This window comes from Canis lupus, chromosome 26, assembly GCF_003254725.2.
Source record: "Canis lupus dingo isolate Sandy chromosome 26, ASM325472v2, whole genome shotgun sequence".
NCBI lineage: Eukaryota > Metazoa > Chordata > Mammalia > Carnivora > Canidae > Canis > Canis lupus.
The window spans coordinates 10314903-10340204 of NC_064268.1; the positions used below are offsets into that span (position 1 = coordinate 10314903).

At 42.6% G+C, this 25302-nt stretch overlaps 1 protein-coding gene across 3 annotated transcripts in view; it reads left to right on the forward strand.

The window, feature by feature from the left end:
• Positions 1–6048: 6048 nt before the first annotated feature.
• PTPN11 (protein tyrosine phosphatase non-receptor type 11) overlaps positions 6049–25302 on the forward strand; it is an 83016-nt gene continuing 63762 nt past the window's right edge. For 2 of the 3 annotated variants that reach the window (XM_025474010.3, XM_049101680.1), the window contains exons 1-2: positions 6099–6326; positions 24350–24472. In XM_025474010.3, the coding sequence (XP_025329795.1) occupies positions 6313–6326; positions 24350–24472 (137 nt within the window). In that variant the 5' untranslated portion in view covers positions 6099–6312. Of the gene's footprint in view, positions 6327–24349; positions 24473–25302 lie in introns of all 3 variants that reach the window. The other variant, XM_025474009.3, reaches the window with a different exon arrangement.

The window sequence follows — 25302 nt, forward strand, 5'->3', positions numbered from 1 at the left end:
ATAACATGAGCTGAAGGTAAACACTTAACCAGCTGAGCTACCCAGGTGCCCCAAAATTATCTTTTTTAAAAAAGATTTATTTATTCATGAGAGACACACAGAGAGAGGCAGAGACATAGGCAGAAGGAGAAGTAGGTTCCCTGCAGGGGGTCTGATGGGAGACTTGATCTTGATCCTGGAACTCCAGGATCACGCCCTGAGCGGAAGGCAGATGCTCAACCACTGAACCACCAAGCATCCCAAAATTATCTTTATTAAAAGGGAAATACACAGCAAAACAGAGCTGGAAGCTGGTGTGGGTGGAAGATCTGGAAAAACAATCAAACAAGCTGCTTAAACATGGCTTCCTGCTGTGAGGGAGAATGATTTGGCCTGATCTTTCCACCTTTACTGATTCAGATAAATCCTCTTAGCAGGGCTGGACCCAGAGAGCCCCATTTTTCAATCTGTTCTCTTCTTAGGAGTTTGGGAAAGTTTAGATAGTTCTCAGGCTTTCAAGATATAGAGGACAATGGGGAGAAAGAAAGGATGTTACATCCCTTTGGTCTGGTGTTATCCCCATCCTCATCCCTCAGTATTTGTTGATGCCAAAGAGATGAACTGCAGGGAATTGGAGTAACTTAGGCAGCAGTATACTGAGCAATGAGGCTGTGTTAATGAGGAAGTAAGCAGCATCCTACTTGGTGTAGAAGCTGGCCAGGAGAGTACGATTGGAGAGATGCTGAAGAATTTACTGGAAGAGACAAATTGGAGTCCATAGTCCATCTGTTCCCAGAGTGTCAGTAGCTGGACCTTTCCTTGGTCAAGGGTCTCAAAGGCTATCCTTTCTACTGAATGTAAGAGGACATACATCGCCTGCTGGCTTCAGAAGCCCATCTGACTCCAGGCTCATGTTTGCTCCTACCCACACAGTTAATATACATAATGTGGGGGAACCTGGGTGGCTCAGCGGTTGAGCATCTGCCTTCGGCTCAGGGTGTGATCCTGAGGTCCTGGGATGGAGTCCCACATCAGGCTCCCCGCGGAGAGTCTGCTTCTCCCTCTGCCCTATGTCTCTGCCTCTCTCTGTGCCCCTTATGAATAAATAAATAACATCTTAAAAAATAAACTATTTTGGGATCCCTGGGTGGTGCAGCGGTTTGGCGCCTGCCTTTGGCCCAGGGCACGATCCTGGAGACCCGGGATCGAATCCCACATCGGGCTCCCGGTGCATGGAGCCTGCTTCTCCCTCTGCCTGTGTCTCTGCCTCTCTCTCTCTCTCTCTGTGACTATCATAAATAAATAAAAATAAAAAAAAATAAACTATTTCTTTTTTTTTAAGATTATTTATTTATTTATTTATTTATTTATTCATAGAGACACAGAGAGAGAAAGAGAGGCAGAGACACAGGCAGAGGGAGAAGCAGGCTCCATGCAGAGAGGCCGACATGGGACTCGATCCAGGGTCTCCAGGATCACACCCTAGGCTGCAGGCGGCGCTAAACCGCTGCGCCACTGGGGCTGCCCAAAAATTAACTATTTCTAAATGGATATTTTTTCTAAGTGAACATTTCTTTTTTTTTATATATATATATTTTTTATTTTTATTTATTTATGATAGTCACACACACAGAGAGACAGAGAGAGGCAGAGACATAGGCAGAGGAGAAGCAGGCTCCATGCACTGGGAGCCTGACGTGGGATTCGATCCCGGGTCTCCAGGATCGTGCCCTGGGCCAAAGGCAGGCGCTAAACCACTGCACCACCCAGGGATCCCTAAATGAACATTTCTTAAGCCTATTCTAAACCAGATACTCTACTAGGCTCTGGGCATATAAAGATGAAGAAAGAGGCACCTGGCTAGCTCAGTCAGTGGAACATGTGACTCTTGATCTCAGGGTCGTGAGTTCAAGCCACACATTGGGTGTGGAGCCTACTTTAAAAATAATGTAAAATAAAGGTGAGGAAGATAGTGAGTTTATTCTAAAAGAAACTTGTAAGGGAAGAGACAGAAGAATCAACCAACAATGATGTTAAACTGTGTTAGGGGCCTATGGAGGGATGAATAGGCAACCCCCAAAGCATAGGGAGGGAGGGTCTCTATTTTATTCTCAGGAAGTTGTTCAGGGGTGTGTGCAGAGAATGATTCCTGGAGGAACTGATTGAGTTAGAGCTGAATCTTGCCTGATGCTTAGTTTTCCAGATGGAGATGGGTTTAAAGGGTGTCCCAGAAAGAAGGAACTAAATTTAGGGAGACAGGGAGGCCTTTGGAAACTGCCAGGTTATGTGAGTGAGTGGGAGTAAATGAAGCTGAACAGGTAGGCATTGTTCATATTTAGAAGGGCCTGATGTGCTAATGGGAGGTTTTCATTTATTGCTAAAGGTTTTGAACTCCCCCATAGAACAGGAGAATGGTATGATTAGATTTGTACTCTCAAAAAGATCATTCCAACAGCAGAATGTACAGATATAGGAAAGATTGGGGAAGCAATGGTTTCTGCATTCAAAGAGTTTACAGTTTAGTTTGGAAAAGAAACAAATAATAACTGGCATTTAGCAAGTCTTTACTTGCCCAGCACTAAGTACTTCATAAACAACAAATCTTTCATGTTTTACCACCTACCCTATGTAATAGTATGGTGATCCCTCCATTTTACAGAGAAGGAAACTGAAACACAAGAGAAGTCAAGTGACTTCCCTATGGACACCCAGGCAGACAGGCTGAGCTTTGCAGATCAAGAACTTATGATAATGTGTCTTAGAGTAGACTATGTGTTTAGTTCTAAGCTAGGATAGGTGTCTTGGGGACCATCTAACCTGGACCAGGAGAATCTGGTAAGTCTTCCTATCCCAGAGGAGATGACCTCTAGTTTGAGATTTCAGGCATTAACTAGAGTTCATGACGTGGGAAGTCAGAAAGAACCCTCTAGAGAGAGAGGGCACAGATTGTGTAGAGTGCCCGGACTGTGCAAGAGCATGATATATTGAGGGGGAACTGAAGGTCACTGAGCATAGCTGGGTAATAGAGTGGCAAGAAGAGGGGCTGGTGAAGTAAGTGGGGGCCAGATTAGGTAGTTTTTTTAAAATGTTATTTATTTATTCATGAGAGACACACAGAGAGAGGCAGAGACACAGGCAGAGGGAGAAGCAGGCTCCATGCAGGGAGCCTGATGTGGGACTTGATCTAGGGACTCTGGGATCACACCCTGGGCCAAAGGCAGGTGCTAAACTGCTGAGCTACCCAGGAGTCCCCAGACTAGGTGGTTAAAATTTTTTGTTAATTTCATCCTCAAAGCAATGAGTAGCCATTGAAGTATTCAATGTAGGGAGTGACTAGTTTTGCATTTTAGATTATTCTGGCTATTATGTGAAGAATGGGTTGGAAAGGGCAAGCCTGCAGGCCTAAGATCAGTTAGATGTTGTTTGAGTCCCTAACACTTGGCCTAGACGGCCAGAATTGAGGGGGTCTGGAAAGAAACAGAGTGGACAACTGCTTGTTGAATGCCTATTACATAAATTAAAATGACATATATTAGGGATCCCTGGGTGGTGCAGCAGTTTGGCGCCTGCCTTTGGCCCAGGGCGCGATCCTGGAGACCCGGGATCGAATCCCACATCAGGCCCCCGGTGCATGGAGCCTGCTTCTCCCTCTGCTTCTCCCTCTGCCTATGTCTCTGCCTCTCTCTCTGTGTGTGTCTATCAGAAATAAATAAAAAAAAATAAAAAAAAATAAAATGACATATATTAAAGACAAATTTTGTGAGGATTTTTATTTTTTTAAGGATTTTATTTATTCATGAGAGACAGAGAGAGAGAGAGACACACACACACACACACACAGAGAGAGAGAGAGAGAGAGAGAGAGAGGCAGAGACACAGGCAGAGGGAGAAGCAGGCTCCATGCAGGGAGCCTGACGCGGGACTCGATCCTGGGTCTCCAGGATCAGGCCCTGGGTCGAAGGCAGCGTTAAACTGCTGAGCCACCTGGGCTTCCCTGTAAGGATTTTTTAAAAAAGATTTTATTATTCATGAGAGACACACACAGAGAGAGGCAGAGACATAGGCAGAGGGAGAGGAAGGCTTCTCTTGGGGAGCCCTATGCAGGACTTGATCCTGGGACCCTGGGTTCATGCCCTGAGCTGAAGGCAGACACTCAACCGTTGAGCCACCCAGATGCCCCCCCCCCGCCTTTTTTTTAATCACCAAGGCTGAAGCAGTGAGCACAATATATGAGGGTTCTCTTACAGGAATGAGGTGGGAGCACTGGGAGGAAAAACATGATTTTGGAGCTACATAGACATGGGTTCAATTCTGACTGTCACTTACTAGATCTGTGGCCTTTAATGAGTTACAAGGACATTCATTAGGTAAAGGCTCTACCTTCTCATTCTGGTCTGAACCACCATCATCTCTAGTCTGGAATATTACAGCATTGTAGTATTCTGAACTAGTCTGTTTCCAGACTTGTCCTCTTGATCTCTCACAGAGTACCCTTACTTTATTACTTTACATTTTAAAACATGGATTATATTCCTTTTCTGCTAAAAATCTTTCAATGGCTCTCCATTTTATCATTCATTTAAATAGTCTATATATATATGACCTTAGATCATCTCATGGTGCCTGGGTGGCTCAGGCCATGATCTCAGGGTCCTGAGATAGAACCTTGGATCAGGCTCCCTTTGCAACAGGGAGTCTGCCTCTCCCTCTCCCTTTATCCCCTCCCTACCCTATTCTCAAGCATGCTCTCTCTCAAATAGATAAAATAATACAATCTTAAAAAAAATTGGGAGTACCTGGGTGGCTCAGTCAGTTAAGCATCTGCCTTTGGCTCAGGTCATGATCCTCAGGTCCTGGGATCCAGCCCCATATAGGGCTCCCTGCTCAGCAGGGAGTCTCCTTCTCCCTCCCCCCCCCCCTCTCTCAGAAAAAAAAAAAAAGGCCTTAGATCATCTCTATGGTGTTCTCACTTCATCTCCTACTGCTCTTCCTTCACCCCTTCCACCTCCACCTGTGCTCCAGCCAGAGACCTCTTCATAATTTTTGGGATACAGGAGGCAGCCTCCTGCCTTAGGGCTTTTGCACTTGCCTCTCCCTAGGCCTGAAATGCTATTCACCAGTTACCACCACCGACTGCTCCAGGATCAGATCTATACTCCAATTGTCCTCCTCAGTGAATTCTTACACTACGAAGGCAATAATATAGCAGCGACTGGATGGCACAGTGGGTTAAGCTGCAGACTCTCGGTTTGGGCTCACGTCCAGATCTCGGGGTCTGGAGGTTGAGCCAGGGTGGAGCCCCTCCCAGAGCCCACCACTCAGTCAGTACTGGAGTCGGCTTGAGATTCTCTCTCTCCTTCTTCCCCTCCTCCTTGTGCTCTCTCTCTCAGATAAATTAAAAAAGTAATAATATGGAGGGGTGTGGAGAAACGACAAGAAAGGAAGATGGAAGTACAGTATTGTCTTCAGTATTTTAGCAGGGATTTCTGTTTTTTCAGTTCACTACAGTACTCCCATAGTTGTGTGGGGTTCTTTTCTTTTCTTTTTTTTTTTTTGGTATCCCCATCGTTTAAAACAGTGCCTAAAAGAGAGAAAACCTTCAACAGATGTTTAATTATAATGGTAATCCAGGTAACAATCGCAAAGCACTTATTCAATAGGGCAGGCCTAGCTCTAAGCATTTTGCATATTTAGTCTTCCCAATAATCCCACGGAAAGAATACAGCTCCTCTCTTCGTCTTCCAGAAACGAAGAAATGGCGAACCCTGAAGCTCAGAGGCTCGGCCACTGTGAGGTTAGACAGCCGAGCAGCGAGCGGAGCGGCGATTTGTGGAATGAAATGAATGAAATTCGATTTGGCAATCGGGGCGGGGATGGAAATTGACAGGGTGGAGCGGCCGCGAGGGGCTCGCGCACGTGCGCACGCTTGGGAGGGCGCCGCGCGCCCCGCAGCCCAGGCGCACGGGCGGGGGAGGGTGCTCGGCCGGCTGCGTCGCGGCGGAGACTCCGCGGGGCCGCCGCGCTGCCACTGCCCGCCGCCGCTCAGTCCCAGGCCCACGGAGAGCAGGAAGTGGCGGCGGGCGTCGCGCGGGGTGACGTCACGGCGGCGCCGGCGGGGATAGGCGGGGGAGGAGGAGGAGCGAACCGGGCTTGGGGGGCGGCTGCACAGTCTGCGGGATCCCCAGGCCTGGAGGGGGGTCTGCGCGCGGCCGGCTGGCTCTACCCCCGCGTCCGGTCCCGAGCGGGCCTCCCTCGGGCCAGCCCGATGTGACCGGGCCCAGAGCAGCCTGAGCAAGGAGCGGGTCCGTCGCGGAGCCGGAGGGCGGGAGGAACATGACATCGCGGAGGTGAGGAGCCCCGAGGGCCCGGCCCGGGCCTCGGCCCCGGCCCCCGCCGCCTTCGATTAGCCCCGCCCGGGAGGGGGCGCCCCGGCCGGGCTTCGGGCGACGTCCCGGGGGTCGCGGGGGCCGGCTCCCTCCCAACTTCTCGCCCTCCCGGGGTCGGGGGCCCGGCACCGCCGCGCCCCCACCTCTCGGGTCCCCATTCATTTCCTGCCTCCCCGAGTTCCGGCTCTCGCAGCCCTGGGGATGCCCGTCGGGACCGGGGCAGGTAGAGCCGCCCGGGGAACCGCGGACGCCAGCGGCCCGGCTCGGCGCCGCATTCCTGACCCATTGCCTCATGAGAATTGCCTCATGGTGATTCCGAAATAACCCCGCTCGCTGGGGGAGGCTCCTCGCCCCGGGACGCGGGAGGGGAGAGGAGGGAGTTTCGCAGGCCGGGTCCCCGACGGTCGAGCCGCTCTGGGTCACTCGGTCTCTCGCTTGCCTTTGGGGGCTTCACTCAGGAACTTGACCCCTTTCTGTGGCTCTTTGCACCTCCCCCCCCACCCCTCACGTGCCAGAAATGGAAAAACTGACTGTATCTGCTGCTATTAGAAGTATTTCCTTCCTCCGCGGTCTTCGCTTTGGGAGATGGGAGGGAAGGGAGCTGTATCTCTAGTTAGTTGATCCTTAACCACAGCTTGGAAAGTCAGGTACCATTAATTGCTTCCGTTTTACGGATGTGGAAACTGAGGCTCAGAAGTTACATGCTAGTAAATGTCAGGATTTGCACCCAAGAATCAGAAGGAGGATTAGTGAATTGATGAGATCCTTTGGAAGTTCGGGGTGGTAATGACACTTCTAATAGCTAACGTTTATTTAGCTCTTACTGTAAGCCAAACATCTTTAATCCTCCCTATAACCTTAAGAGAAGAGAAATTATTCCTCTTATTATTATTACTATTATCCTGGTTCTAAAGATGAGTAAACTGGGATCCCTGGGTGGCGCAGCGGTTTAGCGCCTGCCTTTGGCCCAGGGCGCGATCCTGGAGACCCGGGATCGAGTCCCACGTCGGGCTCCCGGTGCATGGAGCCTGCTTCTCCCTCTGCCTGTGTCTCTGCCTCTCTCTCTCTCTCTCTCTCTCTGTGACTATCATAAATAAATAAAAATTAAAAAATGCCAATGTCTTAAAAAACAAAGAAAGGCTGAGAAACTCTAAAAAAAAAAATAAAGATGAGTAAACTGATTTTCAGAAGTTAGGCAGCTAGCTCGAAGCCACTCAACCAATTAGTGGTGGAGCCAGGATCTCCCCCCCTCCCCTTTTAATCACCATGTTGCTATTATTATTATTTTATAACTGTTGTTAATCGTTTGTAAGCCTTATTTTGTTGTTGAACTGTAGTGTGACCTATTGTTTTCAGATAATGATCTTGTTATTTTGTTTTTGTTTTGTTTTTTTTTTTGATCTTGTTATTTTGTATTGCCACTCTTTATACGATTCACACATAAGATCCATTGTTTGGCCTTTTCCTTTATTGTCTTGTTATGGTCACTGTCATAGACATTTGAAAAACGATTTCAAGCTGTTGGGGTTATTTGAATGAGAGAATTTTTAAAATATTAGGAATGCCTTTTCAAAATACACCTGCACGTTACTCATTCGTGGAATGAAAAGGGGGAGAGAAAAGAAAACCAAGAACTCTTAGGAAATTGAGCGATTTGGACAGGTCTGTTGGCAAGTGCTTACAGATCTGGGTAATATATAACTTTATTTCAACAGGACAGTGTATAGCCTCAAATGTTCTAATGTTTTAGGGAGCTTTTAAATAAAACAGTTGTCTATTCTCTAATCTGTCAAATAGTCATTGAACCTTTTGTTACTTGTGTCTGCTCTTCCAGACAAGTAAGGATCTGCTTCTTTAGGAGACAAAAAGACTGGGGGTTGGGGGTGGGGAAGGGGCCGGGTAGTAATAGACCCTACATTGTCCAGCTTGTTAGTGTAGAAGTGGAGAACTAGGGGTATAGCCAAAGCTGTAAGTGGCAAAGATCATTCCTTTTCTTTGGCCCTCCTATATTATTGAAAGGAAATGTGTGCCACCTTAAAAGTCAGCTTGTAAACATAATGCTTATAATTGGGAATTCTTTATTCTATTTTCAGATTGCAGGTCTGTTTTATTTTTGACCAGCTTTATTGAGGTAGAAATGACACACAATAGATTGCATATATTTCAGTGTGCAATTTGTTTTTCTGACACATGCATAATCCTCACGAAACCGTCTATCATAGTCAAGATAATGAACATATCCATCATCCCTTATGATACTTCCTTATGTCCTTTTTAATCCTTTCCTTGTCAGATGACCACTGCTCTGCTTTCTGTCACTACACATTAATTTGCAATTCCTAGAAATTTTATATATAAATGGAATTTTATGTTTGGTTTCTTATGCTCAGCATAATTATGTTGAGATTCATCATGTTGTAGTGCATATCAAAAAGTTCATTTCTTTGGGCAGCCGGGGTGGCTCAGCGGTTTAGCGCCGCCTTCGGCCCAGGGTGTGATCCTGGAGACCCAGGGTCGAGTCCCATGTTGGGCTCCCTGCATGGAGTCTGCCTCTCCCTCTGCCTGGGTCTCCGTCTCTCCCTCTGTGTGTCTCTCATGAATAAATAAATAAAATCTTAAAAAAAAAAGTTCATTTTTTTTTTTTTTTATTGCTTGGTAATACTCCATCGTATGGCTGTACTACAAACTACCGTTTGTTTATCTGTCCACCTGTTGATGGACATTTGGGATGTTGTGGAGTTTGGCTATCACAAAGCTGCTGTGAATGTTTGTGCACAAGAAGTATTTACTAAAATACCTTTTGGGGGGAATGGCTGGATCATACAGTCAATGTACATTTAACTTTTTCAGAAATTGCCAAACTGTTTTCCAAAGTGGTTATACCATTTACATTCCCACCAGTAGCATGTGAGTTATAGTTACTCCACATCTTGGCAACACTTGGTATGGTCAGTTTTTAAATTGTAGCCATTTTAGTGGGTGTGTCACGGTACCTCATAGGGTTTTTTTTTTTTTTTTCCTTAAGATTTTTTATTTCATTTATTTGAGAGAGAGAAAGCAAGCAAGCAAGCAAGCATGAGTGATGAGAAGAGGAGCAGAGGGAGAAGCAGACTCCTCATTGAGTAGGGAGCTGGATCTTAGGACCCTGAGATGATGACCTGAGCTGAAGGCAGATACTTAGCCGAGTGAGCCAGCTAGGTGCCCCTCATTGTAGTTTTTTTTTGTTTTGTTTTTTTAAGATTTTATTTATTCATGAGAGAGAGAGAGAAGCAGAAGGAGAAGCAGGCTCCATGCAGGGAGCTTGATGTGGGACTTGATCCCAGGACTCCAGGATCACACCCTGGGCCAAAGGCAGGTGCCAAACTGCTGAGCCACCCAGGAATCCCCTCATTGTAGTTTTAATTCGTATTTTCTTTGGTGACTGATGATATTGATCATCTTTTCTTCTTTTTTTTTTTAAAGATTTTATTTATTTATTCATGAGAGTCACAGATTGAGAGAGAGAGAGAGACAGAGAGAGAAAGAGAAAGCGCCAGAGACACAGGCAGAGGAAGAAGCAGGCTCCCTGCAGGTTGCCCTATGTGGGACTTGATCCTGGGACTCCAGGATCATGCCGTGGCTGGAAGGCAGGCACCAAACTGCTGAGCCACCCAGGGATCCCCTTGATCATCTTTTCTTATGCTTATTTGCCATCTGTATATTTTCTTTGGTGACACGTCTATTTGATAAAATATTTTCCTTTAGTTTTTTTAGTTAAGATTAAAAAATTCTTTATTCTGGATATAAGTCCTTTATCAGAATTGTAAATATTTTCTCTTGATCTGTGGCTTGTCTTTTTATCCTTTTCTTTTTAAAGGATTTATTTATTTATTTATTTATTTATTTATTTATTATTATTTATTTATTTATTTAGTTGAGAGCACAAGCTGGGGGAAAGGGAGAGAGAGAATCTCAAGCAGACTCCTCTCTGAGCATGGAGCCAGACTTGAGGCTCCATCCCAGGACCCTGAGGTCATGACCTGAGCCAAAGGCAGATACTTAACTTACTGAGCTACTGAGGTGTCTCTCTCTCTCTTTTTTTTAAAGATTTATTTACTTATTTGAGAGAGTGAACGAGAGAGTGAGCATAAGTGGGGAGAAGGGCAGAGGGAGAGGAACAGAATCCTCAAGCAGATTCTCCAGACCTCTATGAGGAAAGAGCCCCTGACATGGGGCTCGATCCCAGGACCCTGTGATCATGAACCTGAGCTGAAACCAAGAGTCAGATGCTCTACCGACTGAGTCCCATTGTCTTTTCATCATTTTAACAGTGTCTTTTGAAGAACAGAGGTTTTTAATTTTGATGAAGCCCAGTTTATCAATTTTTATTTTTGTTTAATTTTTAAGATTTTAGGGATCCCTGGGTGGCGCAGTGGTTTAGCTCCTGCCTTTGGCTCAGGGCGTGATCCTGGAGACCCAGGATCGAATCCCACGTCGGGCTCCCGGTGCATGGAGCCTGCTTCTCCCTCTGCCTATGTCTCTGCCTCTCTCTCTCTCTCTCTCTGTGACTATCATAAATAAATAAAATAAAAAAAAAGACATAAAAAAAGTTTAGAAAAAAAAATTTTAAAGATTTTATTTTTAAGTAATCTCTACACCCAATATGAGGCTTGAACTTACAACCCAGAGATCAAGAGCCATAGGCTCTGCTGACTGAGCCAGCTGGGCACCCGTCAGTGGTTTTTGTTTTTGTTTTTAATGGATCATGCTAAGGAATCTTTGCTTAACCCAAGGCCTCAAATGTTTTCTCAAAGGCTTTAGGTTTATGATACATTTTGAGTTCATTTTTGTATGTGGTGAGGTGTGGAGATATATATGTATGTGCACATATACATATATATGGTTTTGCATATAGATATCCAGTTTTGGCACTGTTTGTTGAAAAGACTGCCTCTTTTGAATTTGCACCTTTGTAGAAAATCTGTTGTCCATTTATATGTGGGTCTGTTTCTGGACTTCATTCTGTTTTATTGATCTATTTATCTGTCCATATGCCAATAACATATGGTCTTGATTATTGTTTTATTATAAGGCTTGAGATCAGTGGTTAGTCTTCCAGCTTTGTTCTTCTCTTTCAGTTTTTTTTTTTTTTTTTTAACTTCTGTATTCAATCAAATAGTTCTTGAACCAGGCAGGATAAAGCAGTAAGATTGGCAAAGATATTATTCTTTTGGTTGAGAGAGAAAGAAGAGAAAAACATGAATGAAGATTGCAATTTCAGGTAGTAATAGCTGCTGGGAGAAAAAAACAAAGCAAGTGTGGATAATGTTAGTTTGACAAGTTTATTTATTTTTTTTTTTTAATTTTTTATGATAGTCACGCAGAGAGAGAGAGAGAGAGAGAGAGGCAGAGACACAGGCAGAGGGAGAAGCAGGCTCCATGCACTGGGAGCCTGACGTGGGATTCGATCCCGGGTCTCCAGGATCGCGCCCTGGGCCAAAGGCAGGCGCCAAACCACTGCGCCACCCAGGGATCCCAGTTTGACAAGTTTAATAATGATCTCTCTGAGGAGGTGAGGATAGGAGTTGACTCCTGAGTGACCAGTATTCTCAATTTTGTTTTGCTTAATTATCAAAATAATTTTTTTCCGTGTGTTTAGGATTTAGATTTTGTATGCATTTAGTAATTAAAATGTAAGTATATTCAGTATGCTGATAATTCTTAAAGTCATAAGTAGGGAAATGAAGGCAGTGAACAGTGATAGACTTTCTTCCACCCCCCCCACCCCCCCGCCCCGGGTGATTTAGCGGTGGTAGTACCGTTTATAGATTTTGAGGTTGCTTGCGTGCCCCACTCTGCCTTGCTCAGCTGACAAAACTGCCTGTATTCTCCAGGCCTTCTTTCAGCATATGGCAGGTCCTTTACATTTGCTTTGTTCTTCTGAAAGATGATGTATGGTGACTTGAACTGAGAGGAGGAGAAGATTTAGCTTGTTCTCAGACTCCAGGCTTTTGGTTTATCTGTCGCAGGTCAAGTACATTTTGTCCCAGGCTCTCCCTGGTGGCCATGCTGGTTTATCTCCTGTGGGAGTAAATAAACTTGCCTTGCTGAAAAATAGCAGTCCTGTGCCTTTCCAGTTGCGACTGAGATGTCTTTATTAATGTTGTGTCCCGATATAAGCTCAGAGTTTTGGCCAGAGCTGCTCAAAGCGGGGACACTGCTAAGATTACTTACCCTTCTTGCACATGGTCAGCACAGAGACTGTTGGAGGCACACAAGATCCTGAAAAAGCAGAGCCAACTCTTTTTTGTGATTGTTACTAGTGGGCCTCAGTGTACTTTGTTAGGCAGCTACAGAACAATAGGATACTTATTCTTCCTTCTCTTTGGGAAACAGCACTGGCCTTCCAGCATTGACGTTTCTAAGGCAAGGTGGGACACTGCCTTACCTATAAGGCAAGGTGAATGCTCATGCTCTATGGGAGCTGTGGACTGCAGCCAAGGCTTTGAGACCCTTAACTGAAATTCAAACTCCCTAGATGGCAGTTCATTCATCACTGAGTTTTGGAGGGTTGTATGCATTTTGCAGACTTACATGTCCTGTGGTCTTGACAACACTGATATGTGGATACTATTTATGGTTGCAAGAACACTGAATTCAGAGAGGGAGAAAGACTTGTGTGCCAGCATCAGATGCATTTGATAAAAGTAGTACCAAATTGAAATAGAAATTTATCAGTATAGAGATGCCTGGGTAGCTCAGTGGTTGAGTGTCTGCCTTTGGGTCAGGTCTGTGATCCTGGAGTCCCGGGATTGAGTCCCACATCGGGCTCCCTGCAGGGAGCCTGCTTCTCCCTCTGTCTATGTCTCTGCCTCTCTCTGTCTCTCATGAATAAATACATAAAATCTAAAAAAAAAAAGAAATTTATCAGTATAGAATATTCTGTTTAGAACACATGTACATGCATACCCATGATATATACATATATATGCGCTATATATGTCTGTCTATACACATATATGTTATACAGACATACACTATGTTTCTTTTTTCTTTTTTTTTCCATACAGTATGTTTCTTATAAAGGTAATGGATTCTAGATCCAAGTCTTTATCATCCCATGGAGCCATTCTAACGAAACATTGATCCACTCACTCAAGAACTATTTATTGTGGAATTACTGTGTGCCAGGTGCTGTGCTAGGCGCCGAGTATTCAGGTGTTAGGAAAAGAGCAAGTGTGGAAGTGCTGATGTGCGGAAGTTCTTTCAGCACTTTAAGAGCTGAAGGGAGCACATTGGGGACACTGGGGAGGTAGGTGGAGACTGGACCACACAGGAACTTGTAAGGTCTTCACTGGTCATGTGGAGCATGGAGAGAAGTTTGGATTGTATTTTAAGAGCAGCATAAAGCCATAGAAAGTTGTGATCAGGGGAGTGGCAGGAGGTGGTCAGTTTAAAAATATCCTTCTGGCTACTGTGAAGGAAGGATTGTAGGGGACATGAGTGGACTCAGGGTGAGCAGACAAGTGAGAGAGAGGCTTTGAATTAGGGTAGAAGCTGTTTGTGCAAAGACTTTTGGAGGCAGTTTGCTTTCATTGTCTTGTCATCAGAGCCATGATGCTGACCACTGAAACTCTGAGAAGATACAAAGACAGAGCTATCTACTACCTTTAAAAAACTTCCTTCACAAAAAAAAAAAAAAAAAAACAACAACACAACAAACTTCCTTCACAACTTTTTTCTAGTTCCCATTACTTAGACTGCTTGCCCCTATTGACTACCCTTTCTTCATAACTTTTTTTCCTTTCTTCATAACTTATCCTTTTCCTATAGGATATTAAAATTTAATTAGAAAAGATGAATATTCCTATAATCTGCAGAAAGTACCAAACTGTAAACTTTCTCCCCAAGGACAAAGATAATGTTTTTTTTTTTTTTTTTTTTTTTGAGCAGCTGGTAAGAAAGATATACCCAATGTCATTTTATATTTAGTTGAGAAACTGAAATTAGACTTTGGATTCCTAGTTTAAATTCTCTTCTTAGCATGGCAGCCTTGAATAAGAATAAGTTCCTGAAATTATAAGCCTGCTTGACTGTTTCCCCACACCCCTGGGGGAAGAGGGTGCAGTAGATAAAACAAAATATTCAGCATCATTGTATTTTCTTTTTGGTTCATCAGCATTTTTTTTTTTTTTTTTTTTTAAAGATTCACTTGACATAAATAAGTTCCTAGCTTGGGAGAGCTAAGCCTTTGCAGAATCTGTGTTCACTGACGGGGAGGGGTGGGTGGTGGGGTGGTGGGTGGTGTCTAGATTTCTGGTGTGATTTCCCAGCAAATTATATGGGTTTGTAAACTCTCCTGCAGGCTGAGATTCTGTCTTTTGTTTCTTCAGACTCATTCGGGCTCATGTGTTTTAGGCATTGATTTGTGGCTCTTTCTCACAAGTGGTGGTAGTGATGTGTATGTATGTGTGCATATGCACACACGCTTTCAGCTCTTTCGAAGAGATGGGTGGTACCTGCCTGGACCATGTATAACCCAAGATCCTTACTAAATGATAATGCCAGAGGATGGTCAGTTAGAAGTTGTCAGGGGCCAGCAGGTTTGCAGGTATTAGAATTAGCAAAAAGGGAAGACTTTTTCTCCCCCCACCGTGTGACTTTTTCTCTACTTCCCTCTTATATTTTATCCTACCTGTTTCTTTATCCTTCTCCCAAATTCATTCAGCCAACAGCCATTTATCAAATACCTACTATATACATGGGAGGACTGGGAATTTATCTGTTTCTTCTCATCTTGTCTGGATCCATGGTATTAATCACTTTGTTGATATACTAAAATGGAGTTCTACTAATTTGCCTTTACCCATCTTTTTAGGTAATATAAATGTATTTAACATTTCTTTCTTTCTTTTCTTTTCTTCTCTTCTCTTCTCTTCTCTTCTCTTCTCTTCTCTTCTCTTCTCTTCTCTTCCCCTTCCTCCCTCCCTCCCTCCCTCCCTCCCTCCCTCCTCCTCCCTCCCTCCCTCCCCCTCTCTCTCTCTCTCTCTTCTTCTCTTCTTTCTTTCTTTCTTTCTTTCTTTCTTTCTTTCTTTCTTTCTTTCTTTCTTTCTTTCTTTCTTTCTTTCTTTCTTTTTCTTCTTTCTTTCCTCTACTGTTTACATTCACACCAGGTAGGAGATGGGGCCAGGCTTTGAGATGTGTAGCCTCAATGCCTAATATTACAATTGTTCATAATCCTTGAGGCTAGCCCCATAATATTATTTCTACTAGTTCTACTCTTTGTCTTTACCTTCACTAAGATCTAAGGGACTGAGTGAATTCTGACTTCTTATTAGTGATAAGCATGCTGCATATCACGAATTGTCAGTGTTTGAAGACAAATATTAAATATAAGTGGAAAAAGTTTTCAGTGCTTACCAGTGCTTTTTGGAAAAAATAGCTAAGGAAGAAGAGTTTAAAGTAAATCAAAGCTCAAGTAGATAGATTATGGACTAGAACTTCTAATTTCTAATTATATGCTCTTTGAAATAATATAGAGACAGCCCCTGAACCCTGAAGTTAAGTTTATTAAAAGGCAGTGTAACATAAATGATACATATGTCAAAATGACCTATGTGATACTGACATAATTATGCATGAGAAGAATCTTTCTTGCTGTCTTCCACCAGTAATAATGATGATAACAAAGGTGATAGCCAATGTTTATTAAGCTCTTGCTCTGTCCGGCCTTTGTGCTAAATGCTCGTTACTGTTTCCCCTGTAAACATCACCCTCCTCTGTTCATTCTTAATAACATGATAGGTATAATGGTAAGTTGTAAAGGAGATAATAGAGTTTATTTAATAAAGGGGTAAAGAGCCCACCACTGGCCTATCTCCTGTTGCCAATCTACCTGACGGGTAGGGTGGTGTTTACCAGGCTTCACCTTCAATAATGGAAGTCACTTTTATATTGTCTTTTGCACCCTCAGCATCAGCAGGATAATCTATGTAAGCATTATTTCTGTGAAACATGCAAAGGTGAGAACATGTGGTTGCAATAGGATAATGGTCACAGTAAGACAAAGTGTGGGTTTAGATCCTGCTTTAGAAACTTTTAGAAATAAATAGCAGAATGTAATGATTACATTGGCACATGGCATTCAGTAAATGTTTTTTTTTTTTTAATTTTTTTTTTTTTTATTTATGATAGTCACACACAGAGAGAGAGAGAGGCAGAGACACAGGCAGAGGGAGAAGCAGGCTCCATGCACCGGGAGCCCGATGTGGGATTCGATCCCGGGTCTCCAGGATCGCGCCCTGGGCCAAAGGCAGGCGCTAAACCGCTGCGCCACCCAGGGATCCCACATTCAGTAAATGTTGCGGTAATTTTAATCAGCCATGATATATGATAGCCAATACTACATTATTTTGTCCTTGGTATCAGAGCTGGTTCACAATTGCTGAAAAAAGGCATTTGCAATAAACATGGAGAGATCTTTTTTATTTCATAATTTGTAACTTCTCATTCAAATATATAATATTGGTAGTGAAACTATAAATATGTTGTCTTTCTGTCCCCATATTCTCTCTCCAAGTAAGTTCTCATCTTTGTTTTACTTAGTTTCTTTTCCCTGTCATCCCTTTTTCGTACCTTATATAGCCAGCTTCAGGAGTAAGGATGGATAACTTAACTGATGATGTGAGTCATGCTGGTGACTTTAGCAAAATTTTCAGAAAATTTTAAAATAATTTTTATCTTTTACTTGGGATTTGTTTCAATCTTCAAGAAAAGTTACAAGAATAAGAATATTGCAAAGAATATGCAAGTGGATGGAATACCATTTAGCCAGACTCACTACTGTTAACTTTGCATCCCATTTGTTTTATTTTATTATTTTTTCCCATTTTTTTAAAGATTTATTTATTTATGATAGACAGAGAGAGAGAGAGAGAGAGAGAGAGGCAGAGACACAGGAGGAGGGAGAAGGAGGCTCCATGCCGGAAGCCTGATGCAGGACTCGATCCCGGGACTCCAGGATCACGCCTTGGGCCAAAGGCAGGCGCTAAACCACTGAGCCACCCAGGGATCCCTATTTTTTTCCCCATTTGTTTTATATTCTGTGTGTGTGTGTGTAAGTACACATATATAATATTTTATAATTTTCCCCCCAAACATTTGAGTGTAAGTTACGTAGATCATAGCCTTTTGCCCTTAAATATTTCAGTGTATATTTTCTTTTCTTTTTTTTAAATTATTTACTTATTTATTCATGAGAGACACAGAGAGAGGGGCAGAGACATAGGCAGGGAGAAGTAGGCTCAATGGGAAGCTCAATGTGGAACTTGATCCCAGAACCCCAGAATCAACAACCTGAGCTGAAGGCAGATGCTCAACCACTGAGCCACCCAGGCATCCCCAGAAAAGAAAATATTATACAAAAGAGAAAGTGGACAAATTCTGCACCAGGCAGTCACTGATGATGATTAACGTCATTAATGGACATTGTGTGCCTCCAGATATAATACCTAAAGTAGGACACAATATCACCTACATAGCACTCAGGTTGAAATCTAATACTGATGAATTAGACAAATCCAAAATGAGAAATCTTAATTTTGAAAGGGGAAGGGGGGTGTATTTTTCCCAAAAATCACTTACCATAAATGACAAAAGCCTTAGAAATATTCTGGATTTAAGAGATCTAACAACTAAATACAACTAGATCCTGTACTAGAAGAGAAAAAAAAATCCTATAAAGGACATGATTGGGCCAACTGGCACAGTAGAATACAACAGGCTTGACAAAGGATTATTAGAGATGGTAAAATTACTACAGTTAAAACATTTAAAAGATAGCTTTATTCTTAGAAAATATACACTGATGGGGTACCTGGGGCACAGATCAAAGCTGGGTAAATTACTGTAAAGGTGCCAATGTGGTAACAGATGAAGAGGAGTAGACTAAGAGAGTTCTTTCCCCAGTGGTATTAACTTAGTTAGGGGGCCTTTGCCAGCTGACACTTGTGTCTCTTCCGATAGCCTCTTGTGACACCATCAGTGACCTATGTCTATGGGGAACTGTGGGTGTGGGAGAGCAGTGACAGGCATCCCTCCTTCCCCCCATGGCTGCTTTCGTCCTTCCCTTTTAGCCACAAGTACGAAGGGAATCATGTGTTAGCCCCTTTGTGTGGAGTATGACACACATTGGTACAGCAGCAGACGGGTTCTCTCCCTTGTGAACTGCCAGTCCCGTCTTTAACTTGGTGATTGGAGGAATATGTGATTAGATTTCATGATATCACCCAAGGGATACTCAGTGTGCTGTGAAAAGATGGGATGGGAACATCTGACCAGAGAAAAACACATGCAAAGGCCACATGGGGCATATTTGAGGAAAACAGAGAAGTCACCAGAATAAGAGAGTCAGGTTGGGGGTGCCTGGGTGGCTCAGTCATTTAAGCATCTGACTCTTAATTTTGACTCAGATCATGATCTTGGGGTCATGGCTCTGTGCTCGGTGAGGAGTCTGCTTAAGATGCTCTCTCTTCTCTCCCAGTGTTCCTTCCACTGAGTGTGAATATATTCTCTCTGTCTTTCTCTCATAGATAAATAAATCTTAAAAAAGAGAGAGAGAGAATTAGCTTGGGGCACACCTCGCAGGCTCCTGTAAAAATCTATGCCTTTATTGTAATTATTATTATTTATTATTATTATTATTATTTAATTTTATTTTTTATTTATTTATTTTTAATTATTTTATTTTTCTAAAAAGGAAATTCCTGGTTCCAAAGATGAAACTCAAAGGACTGGTTCTGTGCTAAGCATTTTATGTGTATTAATTTATTTCTATCTTACAACAGTGCTGTAAGTGAAGTTTTTTAAAGCCTAGTGAGAAGCCCAGAAATCATAAAGAAAAATCTCATAAGTTTAACCATGCCAAGATGAATTTCTATGGAAAAAGAATACCACAAACAGAGTGAGAGGTACAAAAAGCTAAGACAAATATTTGCTACACATATAATGAAGGATCTTTTTTTCTGGTTATAACAAGAGCTCCTGTAAGTCAGTAAGAAAAAGAAATGCAGGAGAAAATGAGCAATGACAAACTGACAACTCACAGAAAAGGAGGAAAAAAGGGGCTTTGAAAACATCAAAAAGTGCTTAGTGTTACAAGGAAATGCAAACTAGAATGGTACTTTTTCCATGAATCAGATCAACAAAGATGAAAAAATTCGGTAATATATGTAGTATTGGTAAAAGTGAGAGAAAACAGGGGCTTTCACACTCATTTCATGGGGGTCAAAACTGATACCTTCTTTTGAGTGCAGCTGGGGAGATTTGTCAAAGTGAAAGACAAACTCTTGTCAAAGCAGTTTTCTGAAAATTTAATTTATGGGTGTGCTTGAAAAAGTGTCTAATGATAATTGTAAAGGATATGTTCTGCTGCATTTTTTTTTTTTTTTTAGATTTTATTTATTTATTCATAGAGCCAGAGAGAGAGAGAGAGAGAGGCAGAGACACAGGCAGAGGGAGAAGCAGGCATCATACATAGAGCCCGTTGCGGGACTCGATCCAGGGTCTCCAGGATCACGCCCGGGGCTGCAGGCGGCGCTAAACCGCTGTGCCACCGGGGATGCCCTTGTTTTGTTTTTTTAAAGATTTATTTATTTGAGAGAGTGCGTGTGTGCGAGTGAGGAGGGGAGCAGAGGAGAGGGAGAATCTCAAGCAGGGCTCCTCACTGAGTATGCAGCCCAAGGTGGGGCTGTCTTACAACCCTGAGATCATAACCTAAGCGGAAAGCAAAAGTTGGATGTGTAACCAACTGAGCCACCCGGGTCCCCCTCTGCTGTATTTTTTTTTTCCCCCTCTGCTGTATTATTTGTAGTAACAAAAGCTAGGCATAATATAAATGTCCTATAACAGGGATTAAATTCTTGGGCATGTATTCATGATGGAATATTGTGCAGTCATTAAAAAGAATGTACAGCTATAGAAGGATCTTCAAATTGTAAGTGAAAAAAATTGAGGTGTAGATCAAGAGAATTCCATGTGTGTGTGTTTGTGGAGGCAGTAGTGTATTTGCACACATATATATGTTACTGTGCCATTTTACAGATGAGTTAACAGTGAGATGAAATCATTAGCCACAGTCACACAAAGCTGGGATGTGAACCAGAGCCATCTCACTGCAGGCCATATTCCTACCCATAAGGCTTTGTCACCATGTGCCAGTGGTTCCCAGCTTTTTCACCCAGGCAGTTTCCTTTTTTTTTTTTTTTTTTTTTTTTTAACCATAAACCCAATATTCTGAAAAAAATTATTTCCAAATCTGTATTTATCATATAACAATTGGCTTTCCCATTTCTTTTTCTTTTTTGGTAGAAGGCAGTATATATATGCCACTCTGTTTCAGAGTACCACACCAAGTAATATAATTGTTTTGCAGCCAAAAGCAAAAGGAATTTGACATTTTAATTAGTTTATGTAGGTAGACAAATTGAGGGTTAATGTAGGATTTCTAAGATATGTTTTGAAAAGTTTATAAATATATCTGGAAGCCTCTGATAGTTCTTTTTGTTTCCATAGGGCTATGGAAACAGGTGGACTCAGGTGGGAACCAGAGAGCAAAGAAACGGGGCAAGATTTAAAAAAAAAATTGATTAGGGACACCTGGGTGGCTCAGTGGTTGAGCAGCTGCCTTTGGCTCAAGGTGTGATCCTGGGTTCTGGGGATCTGGTCCCGCATTGGGCTTATGGCAGAGAGCCTGCTTCTCCCTCTCCCTATGTCTCTGCCTCTCCCTGTGTGCCTGTCATGAATAAATAAATAAAAATTGGATAGATAAGTAATTGGACTGAATGCAGAAGTATGGGATGCTGGAAAGATAGGTATGTAAATTGAGGTTGAATTCTCCTTGGGTGAAATTCTGGTTTAGTCTTTTGACAAGCTCTCAGAGGGAGAAAAAAGCAAACTAATATTTTTTCCTTTTGATCTCAACCCTGTGATTTTTTTCCATAGGCCAATCAGAGTAATGGTTAGATTCCCCATAAAACACTAGTGAGATGGTATAGGAAAAATATAAAACAAAATGAGTTTCAGTTAATGTAAACAACAGGAATGTTAATAGACCATGTCTGCATTCTTGCTTTTTCTGATTATTTATCTGAGCAACCTTATGTTTATTACAGTTGTCAATAATAATATCTAACATTTAGTACCTTGTGTGCAACAACACTTGGACAACTAAGCATCTCAAACTTAACACGTACCAAATCTAACCCTTGATTTTCCTCTCTCCAGATTTACACAAATGTTGTATGAATACTACAACTTCTGTTTACTTTTTACCCAGATTTAGCAGCTAACATTGTACCACATTTGCCTCCCCCCTGTATATATATATACATGCTGTATGTATAACTTCATTCTGAACCGTTTGAGAGTAAGTTCCAGACATGATGTCTTGTTACTCTAAAATACTTCTGTGCCTATTTCCTAAAAACAAAGACAGAGACATAATTACAGTACTCTTGTCAAAATCAGGAAATTTACATTACAATGGGATTAGCATCAAATTCTTACCTCCTTCTGGTCAATGATATGATCCAGAAAGAACCATGCAGTGTATTACTTGTGTCCTGTGACTCGCCTGAAATCTGGAAAGTTCTTTGGACGCCCCCCTCTTTCACAGTTTTGACATTTTTGAAGAGTATGTGCCAGTTAGTTTATAGAATGTCACTCATTTGGAGTTTGTCTAATGTTCCTCCTAATTAGATTAGGTGATGTATTTTTGACAGGAATATCACAGAAATGGCACTTGTTCTCAGTGACGTCAGGAGGCATATGATGCCAGTTTAATCCATTACTGATGATGTTAACTTTTCTCAGTTGGTTAAGGTAGTATCTGTCAAGTTCTCCACTGTGAGGTTCATGAGTGTTTTTTATTTGTTAATTAACAAGTAATTAATAAGCATTTTGTTGGGGGTACTTTGAGTTGCTATAAATACTGTCCTTCCTGCAGTGATTCTACTGCAAAGAGCTTTCCCTTTGTCCCCAAGTATTTTTTTAAAATTGTGATTAAATATATGCAACATAAAATTTATCATTTTAACCATTTCTTTTTTTTTCATTTTAACCATTTCTAAGTGGCATTTTTAAAAAGATTTATTTTATTTATTTATTTTTAAAATTTTATTTATTTATTTATGAGCGACAGAGAGAGAGAGAGAGAGAGAGAGAGAAGGGCAGAGACACAGGCAGAGGGAGCCTGACGTGGGACTCGATCCTGGGTCTCCAGGATCACACCCTGGGCTGCAGGCGGTGCTAAACTGCTTTGCCACTGGGGCTGCCCTCTAAGTGGCATTAAGAACATTCACATTGTGGTACAACCATCACCCCAGTTCATCTCCAGAACGTTTTCATCTTCCCAACTGAAACTCTGTACCCGTCAAATAATAACTCTCCATTCCCTCCTCCCCCAAGTTCCTGGCAACCACCATTGTTTTCTGTCTATGAATTTGGCTGCTCTGGCTACCTTCTATAGAGGTAGAACCATATAGTATTTGTTCTTTTGTGACTGGTGTATTTCACTCAGCATAATATCTTAAATGTTCATCTGTGTTGTAGCATGTGACAGAATTTTTAACCTTTTAAGGCTGAGTAACATTCCATTGGTACATATAATGATACTTTGTTTATTCATTCATTCACTGATGAATACTTGGGTTGCTTCCACCATTTGGCTGTTGTGAGTAATGCTACTATGAACATGGGTATACAACTATCTGAGTCCCTGCTTTTACTTCTTTTGGGGTATATACCCAGAAGTGGAATTTCTGTATCACATGGTTATTCTGTGCTTAATTTTTTGAGGAAGCTTAATTAGTTGAAAATAAAATTAATATCTGCATGGACTCTTGGTTTCCTATTTTATTCAATGGTCTACTATCTATCAATATCATTGTTTATTTTGAGGTACAAATTGTCTCTAATTTGGCAGGCAGGAGACTCTTAGGCTGGCTCCTCTATTCTTTTGACCTGTCCTCTTTGGAGCTGGGTCCTGTGGCACAGTGAGGTGTTCCAAGATCATCTTACCTTTAGTGCCACAGACCTGGAATCAGCTTTTTCTCCAAGGAACCTAGTTCCTTTTGTTGGAGAATGGTTTTTAGAAACCATACTAATAGTGCTGGTTATGCTGATGGCTACTGGGATGTCATTGCTTCAGAGTCCTTTTAGAAGAGAGAGCTAGGAAGATAAGTCTGTATATGAGCCTGCACATATGCACACAGACATGCACAAACATAGATGTACATCTATATTTCTACATCTTTATATGTATATTAAGAACTAGAGTTTACATTACCTCCAATTCTTTTTTTTTTTTTTTAAGATTTTATTTATTTATTCATGAGAGATACACACAGAGAGAGGCAGTGACACAGGCAGAGAGAAGCTGACTCCATGCTGGAAGCTCGATGTGGGACTCGATCCTGGGACTCCAGAATCATGCCCTGGGCCGAAGGGAGGCGCTCAACCGCTGAGCCACCCAGGCATCCCTCTCCAATTCTAATCTAACACCCCAGGGCTTATAAAGGTTTTCTCCCTTTCCATATTTGTATCCCCTCTCCAATAGTGAGAAACCTGGCTCTCATTATCCCTAATATGTCTATTTATTCACTAGTTTCTTTCTTTACTTGTTTAATTCTACTCCATGTGTTCAATCTCCTGATCACATGGACTATCTTTCTGGGCTTTGGGCTTGGCTTGAGGCGCACACTCTTGGCCCCAGTCCCACGGACTGTGCCCCTGGCCCTACTGACTATGCTAGCAGGATCCCAGGCTCCTATCAAGAGGAAGTCAAGGAGGGGGCAGTGACCAAGGAGAAGAGGGGGAAGAGGAAGGGAAGGTCTTGTTTTGTATTTTTATTAGCTACTCTACTCATAGGCATTTTAGCTGTGATAGTGTGGAAAGTAGTGCTGACAGAGTCTTTTGGTTTTCATTCCTCTCTCCATTTTTCTCTCAAGATGGTTTCACCCAAACATCACTGGCGTGGAGGCAGAAAACCTGCTGTTGACAAGAGGAGTTGATGGCAGTTTTTTGGCGAGGCCCAGTAAAAGTAATCCTGGAGACTTCACCCTTTCCGTCAGGTAAGTTGGAAAAAAAAGAGAACCCTGTAAGGGTTTTTCAGGTGGGAAATGTCCCCTTCCCATGCCACCCCCCCCCCCCCCCCCCCCCCCCGTCAACTTCCTACCCTCACTGAGAGTTTGAAGGCCTGCTTGTGGGCCTGTGGTAAGGCCCAGCCTATGAGTCAGATGTGACTCAAGCCCTCTTGTGGGGGCTCAGGTGTAGCCTACTGAGAGTGGGTGCGTGGGAATGCGGCAGGAGGGGCATCATGATGGGCATTTCTTCTTTCCCCGAGAGACCCCTGTGGGTGAGGTGGCCAAAGTGTCACAAGTCCTTAAGCCACACACTGCTTGATCCTGGTGCCATTCATCCTGAACCTGGTTGCCTGCATTTTTCCTTTTCCTTCTGTTGATTTCTTAATGGGAAAAATGCTTTTGAAGAGTTTCTTCAGCTCCCTTTTCTTTTTCAAGAAATTAACATCACTGAGGAAGTTGTGGTGCCATTGGTTCCCCTGCCCAGTCCCATTCCCCTCCCTCTTTCCCCAAAGGAAGCCACCAGCCAGAGGTTAGCATATATCCTTCCTGAATATGCTTTTATACTTGTCCTGCCTTGGTATTATTGTGAACAACATAGAGTTGGTTTGTGTGTTTTTAGCATTCACATGCATGGCCTTTATAATACATCTATTATTCTGCAACTTCCTGTTTAAAGTTTTGGAGTTCTCTGCTGGTACACACAGATCTACTTATTAATTTTTTTTAAAGATTTTATTTATTTATTCGTGAGAGACAGAGAGAGAGGCAGAGACAAGAGAGGGAGAAGCAGACTCCCTATGGGGAGCCTGATGTGGGAC